The following is a 15,391-nucleotide window of genomic DNA, read 5'->3' on the forward strand; positions in this document are numbered from 1 at the left end:
AATAAAAGGTATTGATAAACAACTATTTTAAAAAATATTTTACTAACCTTCGAGGAGGAATTGTAATGACATGTATTGTTTCCATAGATACCTTAAAATAGAGGAAATCTATTCAAGTTCAAATTCTCTTCAGTTGTTTGAACTTTCCTTGAATTCTGCCTTTTGAACTGATGTTTGCCATTTTTCTTCCCCATTCTAAATCTTCTCATGGCAGTAAGCGGTAGATTAGTGTGAATTATTTGGAGGAAAGGTCCTGAAGAAACACGGTCCTTTATCGATCCTTTGCCATTCATTCTCAAATCAACTTTTCTGAGAAGGTTCTAGACACTCTGAAATTGCCTTAGCTGATCACAGTCTATTGGTTTTCCACCTCTTCTTTTGTCTTCCCCTTCTAAACCCTGATTTTTTTTTGTTTTTTGTTTTTCCCATTTAAGAGTATTTTATTTTTTACAATTATGTGTAAAGGTAATTTTCTGCATTCACTTTTGTAATTGACAAATCCAGTGGCCTTTTCTAAATGCTTTTTTCTTGATCTCATTGAAGCGTTGCTGTTGTTAATCACATTCTTCTCCTGGATGCTCTCTTTTCTCTGGATTTTTGGGCTGCCCTCTCTCCTGATTCTCTTCCTGCTCAGTTTTCTTCCCTAGATCTTGATCCAGGTCTCACCCACTAACCATAGGTATCCCACAGGATTCTGTCCTGGGTCCTCATCTCTTCTCTCACTATACTATTTCACTTTGTGACCTCATTAGCCACCATAAAATTAATTATCATCTTTATGCTGATAATACTTGGGTCTTTTTTTCTAGCCTTTACCTCTCTGCTGACCTCTAGTCTTACATCTCACTTCATCTTAGACTTCTCAAACTGAATATCCAGTAGACATCTTAAACTCCACATGTCCAAAACGGAACTCATTGTCTTTCCATCTACACTCTTTCTCCCCACTTGTAAAATTCATTATTTACTGCTGAGTATGCCACGATATTCCCAGTTCTCTGGGTTTGCAATGTAGGTGCTATCCTCCATTCCTCATTGTCTCTCACTGCCACTCCCCCACATCTATCAATTTTTCTTTTGCAACATCTCTTGAATATTCTTCATTCTGTCCTCTGATACTGCCATCAATATTGGTCCAGGTCATCATCTCCTCACACCTGAATTATTGCAATACCCTGATGGTTGGACTGCCTGCCACAAGTATCTTTCCAGTCCAATCTATACTCCATTCTGCGATGAAGCTATTTTCCTAAAGTGTTAGTCTGAACATGGTATCTCCTTATTCAATAAACTCCAGTGGCTCCCTATCACCCTATCAGGATCAAACACAAAATCCTCTGTTTGGCATTCAGAGCCTTTTACAGCAGTTCCTTCTTTCCTACTTTTCCAGTTTTCTTATACTCTATACCCCCCCCACACACACACACGCGCGTGCGCGCTTTAGTCCCATAACATTGGTCTCGTTGTTTCTTAAACCTGACTTTCCATATCTGAGCTCTGGGTTTTTCTCTGCCTATCCCCCATGTTCTCTCTTCTCATCTCTGCCTCCTGGATTCCTTCAAAGCTAAGCTAAATTCCCATCTTCTACATGAAGTCTTTCCCAAACCCCTTTTATTCTAGTGCCTTCCATATATTTATAACTTCCTATTTATCCTGTACATAGAGACCTTAGATTAAAAGGGCCAAGGTATCCCACTGAGTCCTGGGCCATCTCCAGTTGTCCTGACTGATATCTGGCCACTGGACCCAGATAACTCTGGAGGAGAAAGGGAGGCTGGTGACCTTGCACAGTCCTGCCTCGCTTAAATCAAAGTCAGTTGCAAGTCATGTCATTATTCCCTGATGTCACAGCCCTCTGTGAAAATGAAGGACAGGGGCGGCTAGGTGGCACAGTGAATAGAGCACTGGCCCTGGAGTCAGGAGGACCTGAGTTCAAATCTGGCCTCAGACACTTAACACCAAAAAAAACTAGCCATGTGACCTTGGGCAAGTCACTTAACCCCAATTGCCCTACCTTCCCCCCTCCAAAAAAAAAAAAGAAAATGAAGAACAAACCACGTAAGATTTTTTGTATATATTTGTTTGCATGTTGTCTCCCCCATTAGCTTGTGAGCTCCTCAAAGGCAAAGAAAGACTATCTTATTTCTTTCTTTGTATCCCCTATGGTTAGTACAGTGCCTGGCATATAGTAACCACCTAATAAATACATATTGACTACCTTACTGATCCTGTAGGTATAGAAGCAAGCATTGCATCACCATGAAACTTTGTTCTGTTCAGAAACATTTCCCCTCTGTGTTACTGGCAGAAACAACGTTAGTAGTTCATGCTGCTACTAATTGCAATCATAACTGATATTTTTAGTTTTTAAAATTCTGTAGGGCGTTGTCTTCACATCATCCCATTTGCTCTTCACAAAAAAACCTGTGAAATAGATGCTGGTGTCACCATCATTTTACAGATGATGAAACAGACTGAGAGATGAAGTGACTTGTCCTGTGCCCCACAGTTAAAATGTATCTGAGACAGTATTCAAACCCAAGTCTTCCTGATTCCAAGTCCAGCGGTATATTGAAAGATGATCTATGTTAAAGAAAATTACAAGCATGAAATATACTAAATCCTCCAAGGAATGGATATTGCTTATTGTCACATTTTTTTCTTCTTCCTTCCCTTTTCCTTTATCTTCCCCTTTCTGAAGACAACACCATTTTTCTCTAATGATGGGATGCTATTGAGGTTTTAGTTAAATCCAAACTTCCATTATATAGGAATAAGGGGCCTTGTTTGTCAATGCTCAGTCTTCTCTCTGTCTCTCTCTCTCTCTCTGTCTCTCTGTCTCACTCTGTCTCTGTCTCTGTCTCTCTCTCTCTCTGTCTCTCTCTGTATATTATATACACACACACACACACACACATATATATAATACTACACATACATATATACATTTACTGTTATTGTTGTTGTAGTTATTATTGTTCAATTCTGTCTAACTCTTCATGATCTTATTTGAGGTTTTCTTGGCAAAGATACTGGAGTGGTTTTCCATTTACTTCTTCTTCATCTTTTTGCTTTTTGGAGGGCAATTGGGGTTAAGTGACTTGCCCAAGGTCACACGGCTAGTTTTTGTGTGTGTGTGTGTGTGTGTGTGTGTTAAGTGTCTGAGGCCGGATTTGAACTCAGGATGATGAATCTTCTTGATGGACAATATACCACCTAGCTGCCCTATATATTTATATTTACTTTTCATGTATTTATGTGTTAGTTTATATATTTATATGTGCATTTGTATATTTATGTGAGCATGTGTGTGTTCTTAAGGTCCAGAGAAAGGACAACCGACTCTTTAAATAAACATGGGAACAGTGTCTTTTCTGATGTTCAGGAGAAAACCTTGATGTAAATGGAATCAGACCCAGTTTCTTTGACATAGGGCTTAATTTACCTAGAGCAAAGCGATGAGTGATTGGCTAGGTGAATGAATAGTAGGCAAATTATTGGAGTGGACAGAGTGCCAGGACTGTAGTCGGGACGACTCATCATCCTCAATTCAAATCTAGCCTTAGACACTTACTAGTTTTGTGACCCTGGGCAAGTCGCTTAACCCTGTTTTCCTCAGTCTCCTTATCTGTTTCCTCATGAGCTTAAGAAGGATATGCCAGACCACTCCAGTACCTCTGCCAAGAAAACCACAAATGGGATAATGAATAATCAGACATGACTGAAATGACTGAACAATATATCACAGCTTCAGGCTTGGAAACATCTCCCTAATGCCTTATATCTGATAAAGATCATGAGATACTGGGACTCTGATGGAATGGGAATTAAAATGGGAATTTAAAAAAAATTCAATTCATGTGAACTCCACACAATATTTCAAGTGCCTGTTTTGTGTTAGAGCCCATGCTAGGTACCAAGATGAGTAAGACATCATCTGTGCCCTCGACAATCTTATACTCTTATATCTAGTGAATTGTTTTCATGAGTCTTGGCATCAAAAAAAAATGAGTTAGATATGTGAAGCTATGCAAGTGATTTAAACTGATTTTGAGAACCTTGAAAAAAGGATATGTAAATATGAGCTATTCAGCACCTGCTATCATGTTCAAAGTCCAGTGCTATCAAGGGTATTGAGAGATGGAAAGAGCCTTAGCAATTACTTTCTTATTGAATATCTCCATTTTACAGATGAGGAAACTGTGACTCATAGAAATGAAAGAGCTTCTTCAAGGTCATGCAAGTTATAATTGAAAGGAGTGGATTTGAACCCAAGTGGTCAGCCTCCAAACTCAACACTTTTTCTACTATAACACATTCTTTTTCCCATGGTGCTTATTGGATCCATAGGATCATGGATTTAGAACTGAAAGGGACCTTGAGGTAATCAGGTCCTATATTTAGACTTTACATATAAAGAAATTGGAGCCACAAAAAGGTTAAATGACTTACAAAAGTCAGTCAATGATCGCCATCAAAGATAGAATTTGAACCTAGGTCCTCTGATTCCTGTCTGCACTCTCTATTGTATGGTACTGCTTTCTTATTTGAATTGACTTGAATTTTAATTCTCTACTTTACTTCTAGGGGAAAGGAGGATGATACATACATACATATATATATATATATACACACACACACACACACACATATATGTGTCTGTATGTGTTTGTATGTTGTGTACTATATATATTCTTAGAAAGAGGGAATACAGAACCTTTTTCCTCAGTTGCTTATCTCTTAGGTTCTCTCCTCAAGAAAGGGTTCTACACAAAATCCCCCTGCATTTTCAGAAACCAATGCCATTTATATTCAACTTCATTGTGGTTTCATCATGACTTTTGAAATATGGTGATGTGGAGTTAACAGGGTGTAGGATAAGTGTAAGGCAAGTAGATGGTTGACTAGAAGAATCATTGGTTGAACCCACCCTAGTCACATCCTTCTTTGAGGGCAAGTCTGCTGCACCCAGTAATGGGCAAAGTCCCCATGTGGGGTTATTCTCCTTCCATGCCCTTTTCCCAATCAGGAAAAACCTTGCTAGTCATGGCAGGTCAAACTAAGTCTGATTTTCTTCACTGGGAGGGGAAAATTTTTCCATTCATTGATTCTCACAACATCTCTTTTGATTTAAGTGAAAAAAATATAATATAATGTAATATGACACAATATGACACGACACGACATGTGATGATATGATATGGTATGTATGAAATGATATGATATGATATGATATGATATGATATGATATGATATGATATGATATGATACAATATTCCTCTTATAAGAATGGTGAGAATTGCTGACAGAAAGCAGATTACACAAGGTTAAGATGAGGGAGTGAGGGTTGAGAGTTCCATCAGCAAGCATTGATTGAGAGCCTGTGGGGTGTGGAACTCAATGCGAGGCACTGCCTAGGAGGAAAGGATACAAAAGCTATACAAAGATCAATGCTTGCCCTCACAGAATTTATAGTCTATTTAGAGCAGGGGATTGTATGACCTTTTTTGTGTCATGAACCCCTTTGGGGAGTCTGGTAAAGTCTAGGGACCCCTTCCCAGAATGATGGGCTTTTTTGCCCTTTTTTGAGGGGGGAAATGCAGGGCAATTGGGGTTAAGTGACTTGCCCAAGGTCACACAACTAGTAAGTGTTAAATGTCTGAGGCTGCATTTCAACTCAGGTCCTCCTGACTCCAGGGCCAGTGTTCTATTCACTGCGTCACCTAGACACCCCTAGAATTGTGTTTTTAAATGTACTTAAGAAAAAACATAGGATTACAGAGGAAATCAGTTATACTCAAATAAAGATGTAATTCTTTTCCTCTTCTAAATTCATGGACCACCTGAAAACCCCTGATTTAGAGAGATAACATGTATGCTTGAAATGATAGTAAAACAAACATCTGCATGGGAAAAATTATGTAGAACTAATTGATTCTACAAGGTCCAAGAAAAACAAAATAAAAAAATATTGTTAGAATGAGACAGGTGAAATTTGGTATGGGAGATTCACTGGAGTAGGGTGGTTGGGACTAGTCCCTAGGTCTGTGAATTAACTACTAAGTCATGCTCTCTTTGTCTTGGATTATTCTCTTAGACAATGCTTCTCCTTTGATTTTCCTCCTCCTCCTCCTCCTCCTTCTACTAGGAATCTATGTTTAAAGCACACATGAGCACTAAGCCTGGCCCTTCCTATACAAGAATAATATAGTTCTGGTGTTTTTTTCTGCCTCTTTATTTAGGGCTTACTTAGTGGCTAGTATGGCAAAGGAGTAAAGATTGGTGCTATCAGAACATAATAATAGCAACTGTATACTTATATAATACTTCAAGGCTTACAAAGTACTTTTCTTGCAATAATTGTGTAAGGTAGGTAAAACATTTTCTGAATATACATTTCTTTGAGGATGTTTCATGCATTTTTATCAGTGACAATAAGCTCCAGCCCATGTATTGACTTCATCCTTCTCTGTTATTTTTTGGGTCTTGTGCAATTTTGAATCTCTAATTTATGGTGTTCTATGATTCAAAAACTTATTAGGAGGCTATTGGTGTTTAAAAACTGGACTTTATAGTCAAGAAGGAGTCTGGGATTATCAAAAGGTTGACAGATACAATCTAGAACATTTTCCTCCTTTTCAAATGCTAGCCCAGCTCATTGTCCATCTTCACAGGCTATCCAAGATACCAAGATGTATATATTGATGGAAGAACATGGTGGATTATTTCTATCCCAGTGGTGTAAAACTCAGATAGAAATGAAATTGACTTAAGAAATTACATGTTAATTTAGGTGGTGGAGTGAATAGAGCACTGTCCCTGGAATCAGGAGGACCTGAGTTCAAATCTGGCCTCAGACACTTAACATTTACTAGCTGCGTGACCTTGGGAAAGTCACTTAACCTCAATTGCCCTGCATTACCCCCTCCAAAAAAGGAGAAAAAAATTACATGTTAATATTACCTATTTTCTATTGTTTTAATTTTGTTAAATATTTCCTAATTACATTTTAATCTGGCTGAGTTGCACAGAGGCACCAGCAGCACATTTGACTTGACACTTCTGCTCCATCCAGTTGTGCATCAAAATCTGGGCAATATTCATTCTTATTTATTTCTCCCCTTCACCCCATCCCATAACTTTACAGTTGTTTTATATATATATATATATATTAATATGGACATGTTATTCTGTCCCTCTCCCCCAGTAAAATGTAAGTTTTTGAGGGACAGTATTATTTTATCCTCATCACTTCTACTAGCTACTGCCAAGGACATCTCCAAAAGGAACAGTGATCTCAGATACTCTCGTTTATGTACAATTCTTTTACAGAGCTTGCTTTTCTTAAAGTAATTTTTTATTTTATATTTGACTTCTTGATTATGAAAAGGCCTACCAGAATTAAACAGTGAGCATATATGGCTCTAATTCTTGTGTAATGATCCAGCGTTGGGCTGGAGACAGGTTTATTTGAACAATTTTTTTTTCCAAAACCAAGAGTCATTTATTGATTATCCATTCCTTTATATTATCCATGGCACTATTTCCTTACTTCAATATCTTTTTTTTTCAAATGCTTTATTAGACTCTGATTTACCTCATTCATTTCCGCCAGATTTTGAGTTACAAATTTTCTCCCCGTTTTTCTCCTACCCACCTCCCCAAAATAGCAGTCCCACAGGATATCCCCTCCTCCAATCTGCTCTCTCCCATATTTTCTCCCATACCCCTTTCAACTTTTCCAGTAGATCTCTATGCCCCAGTGCCTGTATATCTTATTTCCCAATTACATGTAAAATAGTATTAATAATAGTATATCTATATTTAAGTATTTGATTTTAAAACTTTGAATTCCAGATTCATTCCCTTCCTCCCTTGTCTCCCACCCTTACTGGGAAGATAAGCAGTTCAGTATAGGTTGTACATGTATGGCTAATGCAAAACAATAACATAGTAGATATATTGTAAAAGACTGACTATATTTCCCTCCTTCCTATCCCACCTCCCACTTGTTCTATTCTCTACTTTGATCCCATCCCTTTTCAAAAGTGGGTACTTCCAACTTCCCTCCACCCAGCCTGCCTTCCCTTCCATCATCTCCCCTCTCATCCCCTTCCCCCTACTCTCCTGGAGGGTGAGATACCCTATTTAGTGTGTATTTCATTCCCTCCTCAAGCCAAATTCAATGGGAATAAGGTTGACTCATTCCCTTTTGCCTTCCTAGTCTACTCCTCCATTGTAACCATTTTCCCTTGCCTCTTCTATATGAGATAGTTTACCCCATTCTGTCTCTCCCCATCTCCTCTCATTATATTCCTCTCTCACCTCTTAATTTCAACTTTTAAGTATCATGCCTTCCTGTTAAATTGGTCCTGTGCCCTGTATATATACCTGTAAACATATATACACACATTCACATATGTATTCATATGCCCATATACCCTCATATATAGACATATATATACATATATATATATATATATTTCTATTCCCTTCAAATACTGAGAAAAGTTTCATAAGTTACAATTATTGTTTTTCCATGTAGGAATGTTAATAGTTCAACATTGATAAGTTCCTTATGATTTCTTTTCCCTGTTTACCTTCTCATGCTTGTCTTGCTTCTTGTATCTGAATGTCAAATTTTCTATCCAACTCTGGTTTTTTCAGCAAGAATGCTTGAAAGTCCTCTATTCCACTGAATGACCATATTTTCCCCTGAAACATGATACTCAGTTTTGCTGGGTAGGTGATTCTTGGTTTTCAACCCAGCTCCTTTGACCTCCGGAATATCATCTTCCAAGCCCTTTGATCCCTTAGTGTAGAAGCTTCCAGATCCCGGGTTATCCTGATTGCATTTCCACAATATTCAAATTGTTTCTTCCTGGCTGCTTGTAATATTCTCTCCTTAATCAGGGAATTCTGTAACCTGGCTATAATATTCCTAGGAGTTTTCTTTTTGGGATCTTTTTCAGGAGGTGATCGGTGGATTCTTTCAACCTCTATTTTGCCCTCTGGTTCTAAAACATCAGGGCAGTTTTCTTTGAGAACTTCCTGGAGGATGATTTCTAGGTTCTTACTTTGATCATGGCTTTCAGTTAGTCCAATAATTTTTAAATTATCCCTCCTCAATCTATTTTCCAGGTGAGTGGTTTTTCCCATGAGATATTTCACATTGCCTTCTACTCTGCCATCTTGACTCTGCCCCTGAACAAAATTTTTAAGCAATAAATTCTTTCAGATGAAAATTCTAGTTAAGTGATTAATTCAATCAGATTGAGTCATGGTCAATGGGAAATGCCCAATTGAAGCTGGACACAGTTGTGTGAAGTCATTATGCTTTATTGGTTGAAATTCTGTGAAGAAGTGGTTAGCAAGTCAAGATTTCATTGTTAAATAACTGTTTGGGAGTGAGATTTTTCTTTGGGTAACAGGTCCTTGATGGCAATGAAGAGACTGTTGTGCTTGGTATTCTCTCATTTTCATATCATACTTTATCTTATGTGTTTCAGGGAAAGGTACACCTTGAGATGAGGCTGAGTGAAGTCATTACGGACACTGGTGTCATTTGCCATAAACTTGCAACCCGGTAAGCCTTGGGAATACGACAGATTAACTGTAACTCAAATAATGTTCTTTCATGTATCATGAGCTATGGCATAAAGTAATAGCTAATTTTTTAACAACTATTCCCAAACTTATGCACCAAAGTGAACTTCATCCCCTTCAAATCAAGGCTTTGGGAGGTGACATATTTATCTCAGCAATATCAATATGGCTCAAAATATTTTTAGAATTCTTCATTGGGAACTGCTTTCTAAGTTTGGAGAAATGTTTCTTATAAATAACTTCTTCGGTGGTAAATCTTCATCCTTTAAGGGAGGATTTAATTTTTGGCAATATCTAAAAAGGGAATCAGCTAGATATTTGATTTAAGATGGCTTATGTTCTGGTGTGGTTCATATACTGACCCTGAAGACAGCCACAAAAGAAGACTTCCAAAAGTATTTCAAATGAGCCTAGCATTGTAATTAGTATAACTTCCCAAGGTCAGTACTTTGAAGATTTATAAGTTCTGGTCTTTTTAAAAGGTCTTATTCATATATAGTCAAATCAACAAACATTTATTAAACACCAACTCTACTAAGGCTGATTAACACATGTTTGACAGGACAGAGGCAGGAATAGGATGGAGGGAAATGCAGTTAGCAATCATTAAGTATAAAAAAAAATTTGAAGCAAGTTTCTCTGATAAAGGCTTCATTTCTCAGATATGTAGAGAACTGAGTCAAATTTATAAAAATAGGAGCCATTTCCCAATTGTTAAATGATCAAAAGATATGAATAGTTTTCAGATGAAGTAATCAAAGTTCTCTATAGTCATATTTTTCAAATGCTCTAAATAACTGTTGATTGGAGAAGTGCAAATTGAAACAATTCTGAAGTACTACCTCATGCTTATTAGATCACTAATATGACAGAAAAGGAAAATGACAAATTTTGGAGGGGATGTAGGAAAATTGAGACATTAATGAACTGTTGGTGGCAATGTGAACTGATTAAACCATTCTATAGAGCAATTTGGAACTATGCTCTAAGGACTATAAAACCATGCATACCTTTTAACCTAGCAATACCACTACTAGGTCTGTATCCCAAAAGAGATAAAAAACAAAAAGGAAAAGGACCTATAAATATTTATAGTGTCTCTTTTCTGGTGGCAAAGAATTGGAAACTGAGGGAATGTCATCAATTGGGGAATGACTGAACAAGTTGTGGTATATGATTGTGATGGAATACTATTGTGCTATAAGAAATAATAAGTAGGATGCTCACAGAAAAAACTGGAAAGACTTACATGAACTGATGCAAAGTAAAGTGAGTAAAACCGGGAGAATATTGTACACAGTAACATTAATATTGTAAGATGATCAGCCGTGAATGACTTAGCTATTCTCAGCAATACAATGATACAAGACAACGCCGGAGGACATATGAAAAATGCTATCCATCCTCAGAGAAGGAACTGATGGTGGCCAAATACAGATCAAAGCCTGCTTTTTTTAAACTTTATTTTTCTTGAAGCTTTTTTTTTGGTTTATGTTTTCTTTTACATTATGACTAATATGGAAATAGGTTTTGCATGATTACACATGTATAACTTATATAAAATTGTTTGCTTTCTAAATGAGGGGGGTGGAGAGGGGGAGGGAGAGAAAATTGAAACTCAAAATTTTTTAAATGAATGTTAAAATTGTTTTTCATGTAATTGGGGGAAAACAAAATACTAAATAATGTTTAATATATATATGTATATATATATATATATATGTGTTAGGTATGTGATGGATATATGTACTCCCAAGGTCATGGCACCAAACATGGTATTGTTTGTGTTCTCTCTTTCTCTTATGCTTAGTAAAGGGCAGTGTGACCTAATGGATAGAGAACCAGCTTTGCAGTCAAGGAGAACTGGGTTCAAGTCCTGCCTTTGACATATACTAGCTTTATGACCCAGGCCAAATCATTTAATCTCTCAGGGTCTAGGCCTGAGGTATTAAATACACCATATTAGAAGGTAATTAGGGAGTAGTTAGGTGGTGCAGTAGATAGAGCACTGACCCTCTAGTTAGGAGGACCTGAGTTCAAATGTGACCTCAGACATTTACTAGCTGTGTGATCCTGGGCAAGTCACTTAACCACAATTGCCTCTGAAAAAGGTAATTGGAAAATGCTTACAAAATAAATATAAATAAAAATGCAATAAAACTGAGATGATAGTATGCTTTAAAGTTAAGTCAGTATGCAGCCTATGGAGATCCTTATGTATGAATTAGTGTCCCCCTTTCCAATTTAAGTTTGACGTCACTGCTTTAAGCAATCAAGACTAGAATATTGGCAACCTTATCTGGTTCTTCTCTGTACCATTGAAATCACAAGTCCAGTCCCTATCCGTTGAATAAGATTTCTGAGCTTTATAACCTTGGGTGAGTCATTTAATCTCTTGGAGCCTTCATTTCCTCATCTCTGAAAGGTTTGAACTAGATCTACAAGGCACTTTTTAGTTATAAACTTATGAGGTGGCACAGTAGATAGAATGCTTAATGTGGATTTAGGAAGTTATTGTTGTCCAGTCATTTCAATCATGTCTGACTCTTTGTGACCCCATCTGGGGTTTTCTTGGCAAAAACACTAGTTTGCCATTTCCTTCTCCAGCTCATTTTACAGGTGAGGAAACTGAGGCAGACAGGGTTAAGTGACATGCCCAGGGTCACATATCCAGTAAATATATAAAGCCATATTTTAACTCAGGAAAAGAGTCTTTCTGACTCTAGGCCCATCATTCTATCCATTGTGCCACCTAGCTGCCCTATGTATACTTTTTTGTTGTCTTTTTTTGGAGGGGAAAAGGCAGGGAAATTGGGCTTAAGTGATATTTGCCCAAGGTCACATAGCTAGTAAGTGTTGGAGGTCAGATTTGAACTCAGGTCCTCCTGACTCTAGGGCCCATGCTCTGTTCACTGTGCCACCTAGCCGCCCCCATATGCATACTTTTAAGTAAATACAAAAAAAATGTATACCATAAATACAAGGTCATTTGGACAGGGGGAGACAGCTGGGAGCTTGGCAGCAGAGCTTGAGTTTTGAAAGAAGATCGAAAGTCTAACAGATGAAAATGAAAAAGGAATGCATTCAAGGCATTTGTTAAGACTTAAAGGACTCCTAGTATTCATAAACTACTTATGCTATGATGTTAAAAGGGTTCATTTAAAAAAAAACTAGGGAAGAAACTCCCAGTACCTGGGCAGTTTCAAGAAGACCCCCTTTCTTTCCTCAAAGTTTTTGGTCTTACTTTTTTTTAGCTCTCAAAGAGCCAGATGATATCAACATAGAACATCTGCCAGTCCTGCGTTTCAGTGTCAACAGTATGGACTCATACAGATTGTTAGATTTGGAAGAAATGTTAGAGAACACCATATTTATATAAGAGAAAACTCTGGCTCAGAAAACTGAAGTACACTCATTGAGAGTTGGGATTTGAATCCACATCTCCTTTATCTAGGTTTAAAAGGCTCTTTCCATTTCATTGGGTTAAATTACTCACATAGGAATGACTTTCCTAGGTACAGTGTAATGTAGAAAAAAATTAACCAGCAGACTTGAAATCCAAAGACCTGGATTGAAGCTCTGACTGCTGCTTACTAGCTGTTGTGACCTTGGGCAAGTCTCTGGCCCTCAGTCTCCTCATTTTTCTGATAGGGATAATAATATTCCTATTACCTAATTCACACTTTGTTTTTAGAGTCAAATAAGGGAAAATGTATGTAAAGTCTTTTACAAACCTTGAAGTGTTATATCAATGCAAGTCATTTTCATTTTCGGTCACAGTGTTTTTCAAGCCCAAGAATCCAAAATCATCTCTCCTCTTCAAATCCATAGCTTGATATGTTACTCAATTTGAAATCAATTTTCTTGAGTGTTTCTAACCAGTGGTGTTTTCCATCGAGGGTAATTTTATAACCTTGGCAGCATCTGATAATCTTGATTCATGGAGGATTATTTTAGTAGGAGTTATATATAGCATGTTGGCCACTGCTTCAGAAACCCTAAAGACCCAACCACTTCATCTTTGGTGACTATGCATTGCTTCCCAAAGATCTACTGTGCAATTTTCTCCCATCAGTCCCTTGCAACCCCACAAACCCCCCCCCCCCACACACACACACACCCCATACCTACAATTCCTTTTCCTCTGCACTAGGAGTTCTTAACCTGGGGTGTATGGCCTTGTTTAGTTTTCTTAAATATTTTGATAATATACAGTTATCAATAGTATTCCTTTCTTTTGTAATCCCACACATTTTATTTTATGTATTTAAAAACATTCTTCTGAGAAGGGGATCCATAGGTTTCGCCAGACTGCCAAAGGGAGCCACAGCACAGAAGAGATTAAGAACCACTGAATTGTACCAAATAACTCGTCAGGTGGTACTTTAAGAAATCCTATAGAATTTTAAAATTACCTGCTTCCCATGTGTTCAAATGCCTAAGAATACCATATTTGGAGGTGGGGAGATCAAATACCCATACAATATACTTGAAGTGTGAGTAGGACCATAGGGTTCAGGGCTAGGAACTTGATGCTTCCTAAAATACAGGTCTGAAATTCCCAAGACACCTGTCTGTTCAGTGACTCCCTACTACCTCAAGGTTAAAATACAGATTGCCCTGGATTCAGGCGCTTTCAGAGAGGCACTTCAGCCTGTCTTTCCAAATGCTTCAACATTCCAACCTGACAATGACTGTTGGCATGCCATCTCCTGGAACACTCTCCCTCCTCACCTCTGCCTCTTAGAATCCCAAGTTCCCTTCAAGGCTCAGCTCAAGGGCTACCTACCTTCTACCTCCTCCAATTTATTAGTATTCTCTCCCAATTTAACCCCCTGAGATGAATATGAATTTATTTATCTGTGTAAATATTGTTTCCTACCAAATCTGTCCTAGCAGCATCTAAGTGCAATGCGGGCAGGTAGTATATTTTCTGTCCCTCTTTCTAGCTTTTGCCGATGGCAAAGTTCTTAATAAATGATTGTTGAATTTCTTTGAGTTAAATTGAAGGGACCTTAGAGATCATTTAGTCGCAGGAGTGCCTACAAGGGAATGGGATTTATTTTGACTGGGAGGTTTTCTCACTTGGGGTTCTCTATAGAGAACAGAGAACCATGCAGCTAGAGTGCAGAAGTGATTTCCTATTTGAATGGACAGTGGACTTTACTGGTGTCACATGAATGACAATTTATCCAAATTATCCTATTATAATGATAAGTTGTATACAGTCTGATTCTGAGTCTCGTCTCAAAGTCACTTTCAGGAGCAGGCGGAGGAAGGGTCAAAGGAGTGTGGTATACTGGAAGAAGAATTAGAATCAAAGGGCTTGTGATCAAAACCCTTTCTCTATCACATATGTGACCCTGGGCAGATTACTTCATCTCACTGGCCCTGTTTTGTTTTTAAAAATGTAAAATATTGGAATCAAACTAAATGATCTCTAGTATTATTCCATTTTTTATCTATGATCCTCAAATGGTAATAATTTGATCTTCTCTTTTCCCACTCTTTAGTCCTTGCTCTCTAGAGGCAGATAGGAAAGATTTTAATTCAAATCCATTCTCAGATTGTGTGTGACCCTGGGTAAGTCACTTAACCTCTGTTTGCCTCAGTTTCCTCAGCTGTAAAATGGGGTTAATAATAGCATCTTCCTCCCAGAGTTTTTTGTGAGGAACAAATAAGATAATATTTGTTAAGTGCTTACAACAATGTCTGGCACAAAGTAAACATTTAACAAATCCTTCCTTCCTTCCTTCCTTCCTTCCTTCCTTCCTTCCTTCCTTCC

At 37.7% G+C, this 15,391-nt stretch overlaps 1 protein-coding gene across 2 annotated transcripts in view; it reads left to right on the forward strand.

The window, feature by feature from the left end:
- Positions 1-15,391, forward strand: part of RASA3 (RAS p21 protein activator 3) — a 295,543-nt gene that overhangs the window by 181,844 nt on the left and 98,308 nt on the right. For both annotated transcript variants that reach the window (XM_069094058.1, XM_069094059.1), the window contains exon 5: positions 9,510-9,586. In XM_069094058.1, the coding sequence (XP_068950159.1) occupies positions 9,510-9,586 (77 nt within the window). The remainder of the gene's footprint in view (positions 1-9,509; positions 9,587-15,391) is intronic.

The sequence above is a fragment of the Petaurus breviceps genome, unplaced genomic scaffold, assembly GCF_028583685.1.
Source record: "Petaurus breviceps papuanus isolate PSGF00001 unplaced genomic scaffold, PetGlider_PUasm1.0 214, whole genome shotgun sequence".
NCBI classification, from domain to species: domain Eukaryota; kingdom Metazoa; phylum Chordata; class Mammalia; order Diprotodontia; family Petauridae; genus Petaurus; species Petaurus breviceps.